The following is a 16095-nucleotide window of genomic DNA, read 5'->3' as shown; positions in this document are numbered from 1 at the left end:
TCCTCTGACTCCAGCGCTGAGGCCTCTGCTGCTGAAAGCAGGTATCTGGTTTGTTTGTGTTCTATAATGGATACACTGTTTCAACTCCAGCTCTGAGATTCCAGCTGCTGAAAGCAGGTTTCTGGGGTTTTGTTTAGCTTCTATATTTGTCACTATGTCTCAAACTGCAAGCTCAGAGGCCGGCAAGGCAGGTGGGGAAAGTTGGAGTCCTCCGTCACTGAAGCAAGCAAGCCTCATGTTAGTTTCAAGCCGCCTGGCTGCCGGCCGCCATCTTGGCTGGAAGTTAATTTGCATAGTTCCCTGATTAGCCAATGGGAAGTGTAGCGGTCGTACACCAATTACCATGTTTCTCTTTTATTAGATAGGATGGCACTCCTGGCTCCTTTGTCATGATTGGTTCATTTAGATTTTGGGAGGCTCATATATTTCCCCTATCTTCTCTGTATGGTCTCTCTCTCTTCTTTGTTGTGCAGAAGCTCTTCAATTGTCCTTTAGTTGACTCTCAGGAGAGATTGCTCTAAATATTGGTGCACATTTAGTGTGTTCATGACCTGCATCTTTTTCTAGTTTCTTGAGGTGTAAAGTAAAGTTGTTTATTTGAGATTTTCTTGTTTCTTGTGGTAGACATCACTATGAACTTCTCTCTTAGAACTGCATTTGCTGACTCCCATATTTTGGCCAGTTGTATTTCCATTTTCATTTGTGGTAAGGTATTTTCTTATTTCTCTTTTGACTTCTTCATTGACCCAATGGTGGTTTAGAAGCATGTTGTTTAATATCCACATATTAGTGAAATTTTTAGTTTTCTTCTTGTAATTGAAATTTTTTGTTGTTTTCTACCATTGTGGTCAGAAAAGGTGCTTGATATGAATTCAATCTTTCTAAATTTGTTAAGATTTGTTTTGTGACCTAACCTATGATAGATCCTAGAGAAGTCATGTGTGCTTGAGAATAACGAGCATTCTGATAATTTTGGGTAAAATGTTCTGTTTATACTTGTTAAGTCCTTCTGATTTAATGTGCCATTTAGGTGATTGTTTTTGTATTAATTTACTGTCTCCATGAGCTACTTATTGATATAAGTGGGGCATTAACATCTCTTACTACTATTGTATTGCTGCCTAGTTCCCCCTAGGCCTGTCCTGTTCATGATTGTTTTATATATTTAAATAGGGATATATATTCTCTGTTCTAAGTGCATAAATAACTACAAATGTATATCCTCGTGTTGGATTTATGCCATTGTATAATGTCTGCCTTTTTTTGGTTTCTCATTACATTCTTTGTCTTAAAGTCTTTTTGTTTAATATCAGTCTCACTACTTTAGATTCCTTTTAGTTTCCAATTGCATGGAATATCTCTTATCATTTCTTCATTTTCAGTCTACCATGTCCTTACATCTGAAGTGCATCTCTTGTAGGCAGTATATAGATGGGTCATATTTTTTATTTTTATTTTTTTAAATACATTTTATCGATTTTTAAAAAAATATATTTTATTGGTTTTTCAGAGAGGAAGGGAGAGGGATAGAGAGCTCGAAACATCGATGAGAGAGAAACATTGATTCCTTTTGCACACCCCCCACTGGGGATGAAGCTGGGACCCTTCAGTCCTCAGGCTGACGTTCTATCCACTGAGCCAAACCTGTTAAGGTGAGTCTTATTTTTTACGGGATTCATTTAACCTCTCTATGTTTTTTTTTTTGTTGACAAATTAGTTCATTTACATATAAAGTAATTATTGATAGGTATGTACTTATTGAATTTTTTAATTGTTTTCTGGCCATTTTGTAGTTCCTCTCTTCCTTTCTTCTTTTCTTGCTACCTCTCCTTGTGGTTTGATGACTTTCTTTGTGTATCTAAGTTCTTGCTTTGTCGGTACCATGAGGTTGATATATAACAGCATATTTATAATAGTCTATTTTAAGCTGATAACAATTTATGTTTGAAAAAATTCTAAACTCTACATTTTTAGTCTCCCCCACCACATTTTATGTTTTTGATGTCACATTTTAAATATTTTTATCTTGGGTATTCCATAATTAATTATTGTGATTATAGTAATTATTATTTATTTGGCCCATCTTTCCTTTTTTTTGTTGATGAGTCTGGCTGAAGGTTATCAATTTTGTTTATCTTTTCAAAGAACCAGCTCTTAATTTTATTGATCTCTTACTTTCTTGTTTTGTTTCTATTTTATTTGCATTCTGACCTTTATTATTTCCTCCCCTTTACTAACTTTGGGTTTTGTTTTTTCTAATGCCTTAAGTGTAAAGTTATATTGGTATTTTGAAATTTTCTTGTTTCTTGAGGTGGGCTTGTATAGCTTTGAACTTCCTTCTTAAAACTTCTTCTGTTGTATTCCATAGATTTTGGAGAGTTATGTTTTCATTTTTACCTGTCTCAAGATAGTTTTTTGTTTTCTGGCTGATTTTCTCTTTTATTTATGGGTTGTTTAATAGCATGTTGACTAGTCTCCATGTGTGTTTTTTTTTCCATTTCTTGTGGTTTATTTCTATTTATATGGTGTTTTGGTAAGAAAAGATATGTGGTATGATTTTAATCTTCTTAAATATATTGAAACTGTTCTATGGCCTAACATGTAATCTATTGTGAAGATGTTCCATATGTACTTTAAAAAATGTTTATCCTGCACACTTTGTATGAAATGTTATATAAATAACTATTAAATCCTTGTTTAATTTTTGTTTGTTTAAGAACAATGTGTACTTATTGATTTTCTGTATACATTATCTATTCATTTATTTAAGTGGGTTATTAAAATCCCCTTTTATTATTATTCTGGCAATCTCTCCTTTTATGTCTATTAATATTTGCTGAATATATTAACATGCCTTTATGTTGGGTGTGTAAATATTTGTGAATGTTTTATCTTCTTCTTGGGTTGACAGCTTTATCATTTTGTAATGCCCTTCTTTGTTTCATTTTATAGTCTTTGTTTTAAAGTTTATTTTCAATTTTATTACCCCCGCTTTAAAAAAAATTTTATTTGCATGGAATATTATTTTCCATCCTTCACTTATAGTCTATATGTGTGTTTTGATCCTAAGTGAATCTTTTGTAGGCAATATTTAGATGGATAATGGTTTTTTTATTCATTTAGCCACACTATGTCTTTTGATTAGAACATTTAGTTAATTTACATTTAAAGTAATTGTTGATAGATATGTACTTATTACCATTTTCTTGATTGATTTTTTGGTTGTTTTTGTAGTTCTTCTCTGTTCTTTCCTTTTTTTCTTGTTTTTTTCCCCTGTGATGTTTTGCTTCCCTTTAGTGTTATGTTTGGGTTCCTTTCTCTTTATTTTGCATATCTTTTATAGGTTTTTTTTGTTACCATGAGGTTTATATACATATGTATTATAAGCTGATAGGTATTTAAGTTTGAAAACTTTAAATAGTACCTTTTTACTCACCTTCCACACTTTATTTTCAACATAATGTTTTAGATCTTTTTGTTTTGTGTATTCCCGAACTACTTATGTATTTATGTTTGATTTTGCTTTGCCTTTTAACCTTCATACTAGCTTTTTAAGTGTCTGATCCACTGCCTTTACTATATACTTGCCTTTATTTATGATACATTTCCTTACCTGTTTTTTTTTTTAAATTTATGATTGTGCTTTAAGTTTTACTTAAAGAAGACCCATGATGAATTCCGTTGTTTTTTTTCTTTTGGGGGAAACTATCTATCCTTCAATCCTGAAGGTTAGATAGGAGTATTCTATGTTATAAGTTCTTTCCTTTTAGCAACTTAAATATACACTGTCACTACCTTCTGGCCTTTAAAATTTCATTTGAAAAATTGTCTGATAATCTTATAGGGATTCCCTTTTATGTTACTAGTTGTTTTCCTCTTTCTGTTTTCAAGATTCTCTTTTAACTTTTGCCATTTAATTGTAATATTTCTTGGTGTGGATTTCTTTAATTCATCTTGCTTGGAACTCTCTATGCTTCCTGGAACTGGTTGTCTATTTCCTTCCCCAGGTTAGGAAAGGTTTTAGCCATTTACAAAAAGAAAAAAGCTTTCTATCCTTTTCTTTTCTCTCCTTCTGGAATCCCTATAAAGTGAGTGGTAGTGCACTTGACATTGTCCCAGAATATTTTTTAAATATTCTCTTTTCTTTGTGATGTTCTGATTGGGTGATTTCCACTATTCTTTCTTCTGGGTACTAATCATTTCTTTTCTATTGTCTAATCTGCTTTTGATCCCCTCTAGTATATTTTGCATTTCAGTTACTATATTCCTCAGCTCTAAATGGTTCTTTATTATTTTTCTAACTCTTTGCTAAAGTTCTAAATGAGTTCCTCTATTCTTCTTCCAAATCCAGTGAGCATCCTTATGACTGTTAATTTTAATTCTTTATCAGGCAAAATACTTATCTCCATTTCATTAGGGATTTTCCATTTTTCTTTTTTCTCCTTTTGGAATATATTCCTCTAGCTTCTCCCTTTTGCTTGACTTTCTGTCTTTGCTTCTACGAATTAGATGAAACAGCTATCTCTCCAGTCTTTAAGGAGTGACCTTGTGTAGGAGTGACTTCTGTGTAGATTATATGAGTTGGATGTTTTAGCAGGTCAGCTGAAGTGGGTCTGTGCAGTGCCTGGGGTCCTCTGGATGTCTGGCTGGCTGATTCTTCAACAGGAACTGGTTGAGTGATTCAGCATGCAGGGCTTCAGGGGTGCCTGAGGCTACAGCAGATTATGGCTGAGGCAGCTTGAGACATGGGTCTCTGGAGTACTTTAGAGAACTCGCTGGTAGGGCTACAGTGGGCACTGGCTAAGGTCATTCTGAGAAGGGGGCTGTTGGGCTGTTGGTACTCTGGAAAACCAACTGTCTGGGGCTGCAGTGAACATTTTGAGGTAACTCTGGCTACATGACTCTGGATGTGCCTGGTGGGGGAGGGGGAGCACCATTCAGGGCTGCAGCAGCAGTGCTGGCTGTAGTAGCCCTGGGGCATGCCCTGTAGGCTTTGCCTGCTTGCTAGAGCTCTAGTTTGAGCTCTGCCCCCATTGTCTATAAGGAGCGTAATGAAGGGTAACATAAACAATGGTGCTGGCTAGCAACTCTGATCCCAGAGAATTCCCACAGATCCTGGAGAGTTCCTGCAGTACCCATACATTTGACAAGCATCTAGTCATTAGTAGATTTTTTAAATGTACAGTCTAAGTACTTTTAAAATCACCTTGTGTTTTTTTCTGTGCCCCAGAGGAGGCATGTCTGCCTATGTGAGCCCTGCAATGATATCCCTCCTTACTGCAGGTCTTCCTGTCTGGAAAGGATTCACATGGGTACCACCTTCTCTTTATGATCCTTCTCATTTTGCTGTGAAAAAGTTATTCAATCAGCCCTTATTTCTTCAGGATGAATTGCTCTATATGTAGGTGTATATTTGTGTGTCCATGTGAGGAGGTGAGTTTAGACTTTTTCTATGCCACCACCTTGAAGCCCTCTCTCGTTCCTTTTGTTGTTCTGATTGGGTGAGTTCCTCTTCCCTGTCGTCAAATTCACTTATTTTTCTTCTGCTTCATCTAGTTTGCTGTTGAACCCTTCTACTATATTTTTAAGTTTAGATATTATATTCTTCAGCTCTATAACTTCTGTTTGGAACTTTTTAATATCTCATACCTCTTTGTTGAAGTTCTCACAGTGTTTTATCTATTCTTCTTTCTTTTGGTGGGCATCTTTATGACCATTACTTTCAACTTTTTATTGGGTAAATTACTTATCTCCATTTCATTAAGTTTTTTTCCTGAGGTTTTATTTTGATAACACATTTGGAACATACTCCTGTGTTTCCACATCTTGATTGACTCTCTCCATTGGTTTCTATGCTTTAGATGAAACCACCACCTCTCCTGTTCTTGAAGTAGTGGCCTGGTGTAGATGAACCTTATTGTTCAGCCTGCCCTTGCTCTGGCTTGTTTCTCAATCCTTTGTGATTGTCCAAGCAGCTTATTTTTGTTTTTGATGCTCCCGTTAGTTTAGGGTGTGACATGACCTGTCAGTGTCCCAAAGGGAAGGCTGCACCTAGATTCAGGTTGATTGGAAGTCATATCTTCAGGCAGCAGATTTTTTTAAATGCAATCCTAAGGGACCAGATGATCTGTAGGTGTTTCCTGGGCAGTAGTCCCCAAAATTGGGGCTCCAGACAAAAGTCTAAGCTTCTTTCTGGGAGATGCTAATAAGCTGTAGCAAGGCAGAGAGACTACAAAGATGGTGTCCCCCAACCTCTGTTCCCTAAAAGTATAGCCTCTAATTGTGCCAAAAATGATTTTTGCTCTTATGGCAAAAGCTCCAAGACAAGAAAGTTTTTTTCAAAAATACTGGGTGTGTGTGTTTTAATCTTCTGTCTGTATAGTATCCTGGGCGTGGTGGCCTGACACAAACTGTCTCTCTGATTTGTACAGTCTCATGGGACACAGGAACACAAGAACCACTGGCTAATGCATCTAGGCCAGTGGTCGGCAAACTCATTAATCAACAGAGCCAAATATCAACAGTAGACTCGCCCAGGCCTAAAACTGACTTCAAAATAGACTCTCCAAGGCCTAAAACCGACTTCTGCGCATGGGCCATGAAGTTTCAATTGCAGTGTACACGCGCCCGCACATGATATTTTGTGGAAGAGCCACACTCAAGGGGCCAAAGAGCCGCATGTGGCTCTCGAGCCGCAGTTTACCGACCATGGGTCTAGGCAATCAAGGGGTATCCCCTGTGTGGCAATCACAAAAACCAGGGTACAAAATGTAAAAAGTGGGTCATGGAACACATTTAAAAACTCCCAAGAGGCCAAAACCGGTTTGGCTCAGTGGATAGAGCGTCGGCCTGCGGACTAAGGAGTCCCAGGTTCAATTCCGGTCAAGGGCATGTACCTTGGTTGTGGGCACATCCCCAGTGGGGAATGTGCATGAGGCAGCTAATGAAAAAAAAACTCCCAAGAGATGCAGGTGCTCTGGATTGTGGCAGAGGAACAATATAATACCTGTCCTCTGACTTCTCTGGAGAGGATTACAGTCAGCCCTTAGATGTTTGTTTCATTAGAAACCTGCCCCTCATACTGCAGCTTGAATGTAAGCTACCAGATCTCTCGCAGAAAGACTCAGCTCCTGGGTCTGTTGTCTTTTGCTGTGCCCTGGCAGTGGTAGTTGTTTAAGGACTCTTTCTCCCTGGGACACACATGTATAAGCCCTCTGGCCACCATTACCAGGAGATACAGAGGTGTTCCCTGGCAGCAACCACAAAAATCAGGACACCAGACAAGGTTATATGATCCTTTCTGGAAGGTACCAGTAAGCTGAAATAAGGCAGAGGAAGAATATAAAGATTGTGTCCACCAGCCTCCATTCCTTGAGAGCACCTCCATAGTAAGTGTGCCAAACCAGAAGCTTGGCCCTCAGGCCGAAGTTCCTGGACAAGCAAAGAAGACTCTTCAAAAAGACTAGAGGTGTGTTTCAGTCCATCTCGGCAGTGTCCTTAGAGTAGCAGTGTGCCAAGAACTGTCTCTTCAATTATTATAGTGCCCTGGGACCCAGTAACCTAAATCCCCTCACCTCCAAAGCCAGACAATCATGGGGCATCTCCTGGATGGCAGACTCAAAAATTGGGTCACAAAGCATAAAAACCAGAAGAACAGAAATGTTTAGGAGCTCTGTCCTGGAGATGATGGTAGTGTGGAGCACAGCAGAGGGAGAATACAAAGATATTGTCCACTAGAAAAAGGAAAAGAAACAAAAAGAGAAAAAATGATGGTACCCATTGGCTTTAGGAAGGTAGAGGGAGAATAGGAAGATGGCATTCACCAGCTTCTATCCCCAGAGAGTATCCCAGCAGCTCCTTTTCCTTCAGACCAATGCTTTAGAGTTTTGCAAATAATTATTTTTCTCTTTTCAAAGAGTTTCTGCACTGAGCCCTGGGGTGGGCGAGTCTGCATGTGAGCCCTTTAAGAACTCACCACAGCCCCATGTGTCTTGTGGTGTGAGCCCTGCTTGTTTTCAAAGTCAGATGTTCTGGGTCTCATCTCAAGTGTTGCTCTTAAACACTGGGGTGCCTGATGTGAGATACAAACCCTTCACTCTTCAGGGAGAAGCTCCAGGTTTAGAGTTCATTCAGACCATGGGTCTCTGTGCCAGGGGTGGGGCTTATGGTGAGATTGTATCTCAGCTTTTCTACCCACTTCAATGTGGTTACCATTTCATTTGCCCATTGTAAAGGGATTGCTTCACAAGTTTTTAGTTTGTTTATTTTTTCTCCCAGAAGAAATCACTCCATACATAGCTGTAGTTTCAGTGTGTCTGTGGGAAGTGAGTTGAGGATCTTCCTACATCGTCATCTTAAACTGGAACAATTTTTTTAAATTACTTCTGAGAACAGCCAGATTCTCCATTTTACTTTCCTCATCATATCCTTCTTTGTATGCCAATATATTTATTCACTTAGACACTATTTTAAGTAAACAACTTATTTTAAGTAATTGCATTTATGTAGGTGAGTACTTGACACAACCAATGTGTTTTTGGAGTAGTGGTGAGTTTTTCAGATTACATTTATGTAGAGTTTAGTCTTTAGATTTTCTGCAAAAAAATAGCTAGTCTAATTTGTAGTATGTGAATTCAATCAATGCAGTTCTTCTTAACTGAACAAGTTGTCATATGTCCTATGTTAATCATTACTCCATTGTCATTGTAACTTCTCTTTATTTTGTTCCTACAGTTTACTTCCAACATGAATTGGAGTAGACCAGAAATTGAAATTTGACCATTATTCATTAGATAAACATTTGATAATCCAATCACCGTGTTTGATTTTGTGGATACCAGCCATAAATTTCTTTTTCTTGGGCATATGTTTCCTAAAATTTCTCTTTAGTAACATGTCATTCATATGAGTTTAATTTGTAATGTGTATGAATATGTTAAAGGAGTTCTATGAGCATAGAAATCACCAAAGATCAAAAATTCCCAGTCATAAAAATATTTAGCTGTCTTGTCCCAAGACTTTGCTGACTGTAACTATGCTTTCCTTTTCCTCAGGTTTAAATCCAAAAGCTAAAATTTCCAACATACCCAGGGAGTGTATCAGGCGTTATTTTCCAAAACGGAAGTGTTTTGTCTTTGACCGGCCAACACAAGACACAAGTCTCCTAGCCAAAATTGAGAATATTTTGGAAAGCCAACTGGATCCTAAATTCCGGCAACAATCAGATAATTTCTGTTATTATATCTTCACCCATGCAAAGACCAAGACCCTCAGGGAAGGAGTCAAGGTCACGGGGAACCGTGAGTCTTCTTTTCTAAAACCATATTTCTGAGTGGCCTCATATGTGCTAATTATTTAATTACTAGAGGTCTGGTGCACAAAATCCAGTGGGATCGGGCCTAAACCAGCAGTCGGACATCCCTCTTACAATCTGGGACCTCTGGCTCCTAATTGCTCACCTGGTTGTCCCTAACTGCCTCCCTGTCAGTCTGGTCACCTCTTACTGACCCCCTGCCAGCCTGGTTACCCCTAACTGTGCCCCCCACCAGCATGGTCACCTCTAATGGTGCCCCCCCCACCAGCCTGGTCACCCCGCGCAGCATGCTGTTTAATCGTTTGGTCGTACCTCGCTAACCTCCCTGCTGGCCTGGTTGCCCCACGCAGCCTGTTTGTTCAGTCATTTGGTCGTCCCTCACTAACCCCCTGGCCAGCCTGGTCGTAGGGCATGAGGGTCAATTTGCATAATACCTCTTTGTTATATAGGATAATATGTGTTTTTCAGTAGTTTTGCTTTATTTTATATAAAAAATGTGTACTTATAAATATTCATACTCCATAGAGAAATGTGTATGTGCTTTTTAATTATCTCTTGTCATGTGATTAACAAATCCTTTCCGAAAACTCCCAATATTATCACTTATATCTTGGAATCCCATGTTTAAGAAGAACCCCACCACTGATAATAAAACCATTAACTGGGTATAAAAACAGAGTATGTTGTATTTTCAGGGGAAGTCTAATATAGTAAGTGTTTTTTCTCAAAGAGACTTCTTGGGAGTTTAAACCAATCCAAAATAAATACTTATTTCTGAGTACCTGAAATCTATTGAAAGCTTAAGAATTAGGAACAATTATTATCTGAATTATTTTTCCTATCTCTTTACCTGTGTAGTATATTTTTCTTTTATTTGTTTAATTTATAATAATTATTCAGACACCTCTGATTATGTTAGATAAAGGTAGGTATTTAACCTTTTTTTGTGATGTCCTGTAGAACACTAGAATAATGAATAAATGTGCAAATGAAGGTGTGATAGAAGTAGATTTGTGTGTGGTTTCAGAATTATAATATCAGATTCTTGGATCTCATTGAGTGATAAATTTATATTGATCCCTGTTTCCTATTTTATTCAGGGTTGGGGACTCTGGTGGTGACTTACGTAGATACCATCAATAAAGGATCAGTGCCTTGTTTGGAGAACGCAGTGACAACTCTGGCCCAGCTTGAGAATTCAGTGGCTGTGCAGAAGGCAGCTGACCACTACAGCGAGCAGATGGGCCAGCGAGTGATCTTTCCCACAGATACGCTCCAGGAATTGCTGGACCTGCATGCAGCCTGTGAGAGGGAAGCCATTGCAATCTTCCTGGAGCACTCCTTCAAGGATGACCAGAGGGAGTTTCAGAAGAAGCTCACGGTATTTTGTCTTGGTCTTTGTCCTTACTAATTCTTGCCCTTCTGGGATGATGCTTTCAGTTCTACAGATTCATCTCATAGCTCATCTTCTATTCAGCATAAAGTAGTCTGCATTTTCCAGAGAGGGAGAATATTTACTTCTTTTTTCTTCAAACTCAGGAAAGATATTAAAGATCTGTCTGATCTCTCAAGAAAACCAGCATTGGTTTCTCCTTTAGTGAATTGTGGCATGATTCCTGACCTCCTCAAAGTCATTTCTGAGCTGGTTAATCTCCACGTATATGCACTCCTATTTTAGACACTTGATTTCCTTAGCATACTCTTTTAACAGGCAATTATTTATATTATTTTAGTTGTATAATTTTTATCAAAGATAGATTCACAGGATACTACAGTTACTAGGAACTACAAAGAATATATAATGCAATCTCAAAATTTCAAAGGTGAAGATGAAGCCCAGGGAGGTTAAGAAGCTTTAACAGGGTCTTGTAGAGAGTTTTCAGAGTTGGAAATAAATTTGATTCTTGCTACATTGACTGGATGCTTTTATTAAGAGGACGACAGAGTACCCAGCTAATAAATTCTTTGGAATTTTATCTTCTATGTTCCTTTCTCTGGTGACACCCATCTACATTCCCATACAGGAAATCATAAAGAATAAGAAGGAGAGTTTATTGCTGAAGAATGAAGAGGCTTCTGAGAAATATTGCCAATATGTACTTGATCAGCTTTCAATGGCCCTAATGGAAAGTATTTCAGATGGAACTTTCTCTGTTTCTGGAGGGCACCAGAACTACAGGAGAGCAAAGGAAAGGATTGAACGGCGATATTGGGAAGTACCCAGAAAAGGAGTGAAGGTTAGAATTAAGGGGAACATAGGGATACTACAGATTAAAGTCAAGAGGGTCTCCTGAAAATATGAGAGCACAGCACCAGTTGTGGGTAATATGAGAGTATGGGGATAGCATGACTGCTTTAGCTTTTAAGGTCCTCTATTTGCTCTTTCTTCCTAAGTAGAGTAGAAATGTCCATCCTCAAAAATGAGTATAAATTTCTGAAATTTATGAGAGAGAGCAGAAATTATGCATTTCATTGTCTAACAACATGACATTTAGTGTACTATGTTTTGAGGCTTTATGATGGAAAGCTAGAATCTTTGCACTCAAACTGATCAAAGTGAGAAAGTCAAATAAATGGACAATTATATATAGTGGTAACATGTATGTACCTGTGACTCTGGGGTACACTGGTGATGGTAATAAATGTAATAATAACAGTACAATTAACATATCAAAGTACTACTAATAGTTACTACTTATTGGCAGAATATTAAGCTTTTTCTCTTAACATTTTAATTTGACCATCCAAAATGTTATGAAACATTTATTTTCTTACCCACATTTTATAGATGTGAATTAGGAGGCACAGGTAGGTTATATAATTTGCTTAAAGTTGCAAATCTAGCAAGTGCCTAGGGAGAACAGCAACATAGATTAGAGTCTACATTTCACATAGGGCATATCCTATATAATCCTATATAATAAAAGCCTAATATGCAAATCAATCTAACAGCAGAAGGACCAGTGTAATGACCAGTTGCTATGAGGTGCACTGACCAGCAGAGGGCAGATGCTCAATGCAGGAGCTGCCCGCTGGTGGTCAATGTGCTCCCACAGGGAGAGTGCCACTCAGCTACAAGCTGTGCTCATGGCTGGTGAGTGCAGAGGGGGTGACAGGAGCCTTTCCCACCTCCATGGCAGAGCTAAGGATGTCTGACTGCTGGATTAGGCCTACTCCCCGCTGTCAGTTGGACATCCCTCGAGGGCTCCCAGACTGTGAGAGGGTGTAAGCCTTGCTGAAGGACCTCCCGCTTCGAGTGCAAAAATTTCATGCACTGGGCCTCTAGTAGTCTATAAAATCTTCCCAAAGAGGAGGGGATGTAAAGTTTGAAATATTTGTACATGTTGTCTGGGTTGAATGTTATTCAAAGGAAAGAGCTGCAAATTCATAACAGAACGAAAGTTGTTATGGGTTTGTGCAACAGCACATAATTCTGACTGACTGACCTTGAGCATGTGGAATGAAGCAATACTGGAAGAGGGAATGGAGGAAGACATAGAGAGTCTTTGGTTACAGTAAAGTGCTTGGACTCTTTGTAGAGGATCTTGGAGCATTTTAAACAAAAAATAAAAATAACACATATGGACTTGTTTGCACAAAACAAATCTCCTCAGTGGAACTCTAAGTTCTTTGTCCCTTCTTGTGTCCTCAGGCAAAAGAGGTCTTCCAACGGTTCCTGACGTCACAGGTATCAATAGAGAAATCCATCCTGCAGGCAGATAAAGCCCTGACCCAAGGGGAGAAGGCCATAGCAGGTATGGGGCATGATGCAACTCTCAGTGTGGTGGCATTTCTTGCAATGCTCTCTGACAGATCACATTAAGATCTTTACAAAACAACAATTTTTTCCTTCTGTGGAATTTACATTCTGCCAAATCTGAACATAACAAGCAGAGTGTGGTTGTATGTCAACCAGACAGTCAAGGTCTTTTCCATTACATTATCAAACCTGCTCTTGATGGTGTAACCATTGGGTGAAATCTGAGATTCCTCATCTCTTTCAAATTTGATTTGTTCTCTAATCTCAAAATGTTAGAGTTCAGGCCTGATCTTATACTTTCTTCTTTTTCTAAAATTGTCATGGGGCAGAGGAGCGGGCCAAGAAGGAGCAAGCTGAGAAGGAACAGGAGTGGCTAAGACAGAAGCACAAGGAGCAGCAGCAGCAGATTGAGGCGCAAAATAGGAGTCTGGAGGAAAACATAGTCCAACTGAGAAAGAAGCTGGAGAAGGACAGAGACGAGGCTCTGAGAGAACAGACAAGGATACTGGAGCACAAGCTGAAGGTAAGTCTGGCCATGGCCTCAATAGTTGCTCATGGTCATCACCCTGGTAAATGAGAAAGGAATAGGTAAAAATTAATACAAAATTAAAAAGAAAACAACTACTGCTATTTACTGCATTTGATTCACCAAAAGTACCAAATCCTGGATTTCCAAGAGACCTTTGAGTTTTGCTCCCCACCGAGACTCTGGAGAGGCCAAGAAGACCTTGGGTCCTCCAAGTCCTTGGGGAATATGAATAGCCTCCCCAAAGTTCAAGTGTCTACATTAGTGGGATTCTAGGGTGATCTCATGAAGCCGTAATTAAACAAGGTTTTTAATAGATTATCAAGTAGATATTCTAACCAGATGTTGTTTTAATATAAGCAGCAACTGGGTACTTCACCAAGATTACTGTCAATTATCCAGAACTCTACTACCAGCAAAGACCCTGATTTGGGCCCATGCTGGCCTAAAACTATCAGATATATCTAGACGTAGAAATATGGGGAACTGACACCTTCTAAACCTGCTTCGGTTGTCTCCAAGTATGGATAGTTTGCCTAAGTCACCACATAGCATTGGGAGAATTCTCTTTTTTCTCATCTAGAAGTGTTTACATCAGATTTTTTGATCAGCTTATATGTTCCTATTATTGTTTCTACAATATGGGGGACCATGCCATTTGTACAAGTGGAATAATGATTCTCTCTTAATCCATACTTTTGGTTGGAACACATTATTGCATTGTTCTTCATGCCTGGCTAAGTAAGGTTGAAACCTATCCTTCCTCTCATTGATCAGGTCTAACCCAGAAGATGCTGTCTGCTCCAAATATTATCCTCTAATAATCTAATTAGAGAGACTACTTTTATGTAGAAAATAAAGAAAATTTAATAACATTCTTACATATAAAATTTTACTACTTAGAAATTGGGATTTTCAAAAGTTTACTTTTCCCTCTCTCCATACCCTTTATTTTAGATCCAAGAGGAATTGCTTAACGAAGGATTCAAGAAGAAATCTGATGAGATGGAGGCAGAGATAAATCGTCTGAAAAATTTGATTGAAAGTACTAAAAAGGATAAAACTCCCTGGATTGCACGGGCCCTGGACACACTTGCTGATGAACTCTCTGCAACCCTAGCTATCCCTGGGAAACTAATTGGCAAGGGTCTGAATGCTCTGAGCTCACTGTTTAAATAAGATTAGTTTTCTTTAAAGAAAATTATAGAATGTGCATATATGCTCTACCCTATTTTTGGTGTGTATGGTTTTTAATTTTACTCACAAAAGTTTTAAACATAAAAAGTGCCTACTAGAGGATTTTAGTGCCTAACATACATTGATAGATTGAGAGTTGGTTTTATTCATTTAAATTGAAAAACAAGCATCAATTTATAACAGAAGTTGGCAAAGTTGGCCTACAGGCTAAACCTATCCTGCTGCCTGTTATTGCAAATAAAGTTTTATTGAAACATCACCGCATGCATTTATTTACATATTGACTATGGCTACTTTTATACCACAACAGTAGAGTGAAGTAGTAGGAGCAATCACTGTATGACCCACCAAACCTAAGAGAATTCCTTTTAGACACTTTGTAGAAAGGGTTGCCACCCTCTGTTTTAAGAGGTAGAAAAAGACCATATTTGCAGTTGAACAAAAATTGCCTTTTAAAAAACATCAATAATGTTACTGAAAGTCACAAAAGAAGAGATATATATTCAAGTCAATTCTTGATATAGCATGTTCACTTTTAGGAAATACACATGCATAATTATATTATACAATCACACACACACACACACAGAAAATCCATTGCAGCATTATTTGTAATGGAAAGATTGGTAATATAAAGTTTAGTATATACATGAACTGGAATTCTAGGTAACCATTAAATAACTTGACAATGGAGATTATATATCCTATATAATAAAGAGGTAATATGCAAATTAACCTTCACACCCTCACAAGATGGCTGCCTATGACCAGGCTGGCAGGGGGTTAGTGAGGGATGACCAAATGACTGAACAGCAGGCTGCGTGGGGCAACCAGGCTGGCCAAGGGAGGGTGTCTGTAAGGGGTGACCAAGCTGGCAGAGGGGGGCAGTTGCGGGCAACCAGACTGATGAGGGGGGCAGTAAGAGGGAACCAGGCTGGTGGGGAGGCAGTTAGGGCTGACCAGGCTGGTGGAGGAGGCCAGCAGGGGGGGGCAGTTGGGGTGACCGGGCTGGCAGGGGGGGCATTTAGGGGCAACCAGGCCATCAGAGGGGGGAAGTTGGGGGCAACCAGGCCAGTCGGGGGGCAACTGGGGGCAATTAGGCTGGCAGGAGGGGCAGTGAGGAGTGACTAGGCTGGCAGGTGGGCAGTTAGAGGTGACCAGGCCGGCGGAGAAAGGGGACGTTAGGAGTGACTAGGCCAGCAGGGAGGAGGCAGTTGGGGGGCAACCTGACTGGCATGCAGAGGCAGTGAGGGGAGATCAGGCCAGCAGGGGTTGGCAGTTAGGGGTGACCAGGCAGGC

At 39.1% G+C, this 16095-nt stretch overlaps 1 protein-coding gene across 1 annotated transcript in view; it reads left to right on the top strand.

The window, feature by feature from the left end:
* LOC102760229 (guanylate-binding protein 6-like) overlaps positions 1–15365 on the top strand; it is a 32179-nt gene extending 16814 nt beyond the window's left edge. Inside the window, exons 6-11 of the mRNA XM_006759898.2 lie at positions 9054–9299; positions 10414–10694; positions 11338–11550; positions 12966–13068; positions 13403–13596; positions 14557–15365. Coding sequence (XP_006759961.1) covers positions 9054–9299; positions 10414–10694; positions 11338–11550; positions 12966–13068; positions 13403–13596; positions 14557–14778 — 1259 coding nt within the window. The 3' untranslated portion in view covers positions 14779–15365. The remainder of the gene's footprint in view (positions 1–9053; positions 9300–10413; positions 10695–11337; positions 11551–12965; positions 13069–13402; positions 13597–14556) is intronic.
* The last annotated feature ends 730 nt before the right edge of the window (positions 15366–16095 follow it).

Source organism: Myotis davidii, unplaced genomic scaffold (genome assembly GCF_000327345.1).
Source record: "Myotis davidii unplaced genomic scaffold, ASM32734v1 scaffold1757, whole genome shotgun sequence".
NCBI classification, from domain to species: Eukaryota; Metazoa; Chordata; class Mammalia; order Chiroptera; family Vespertilionidae; genus Myotis; species Myotis davidii.
The sequence above is the reverse complement of the archived record's forward strand: the minus strand, read 5'-3'. Positions and strand labels throughout refer to the sequence as shown.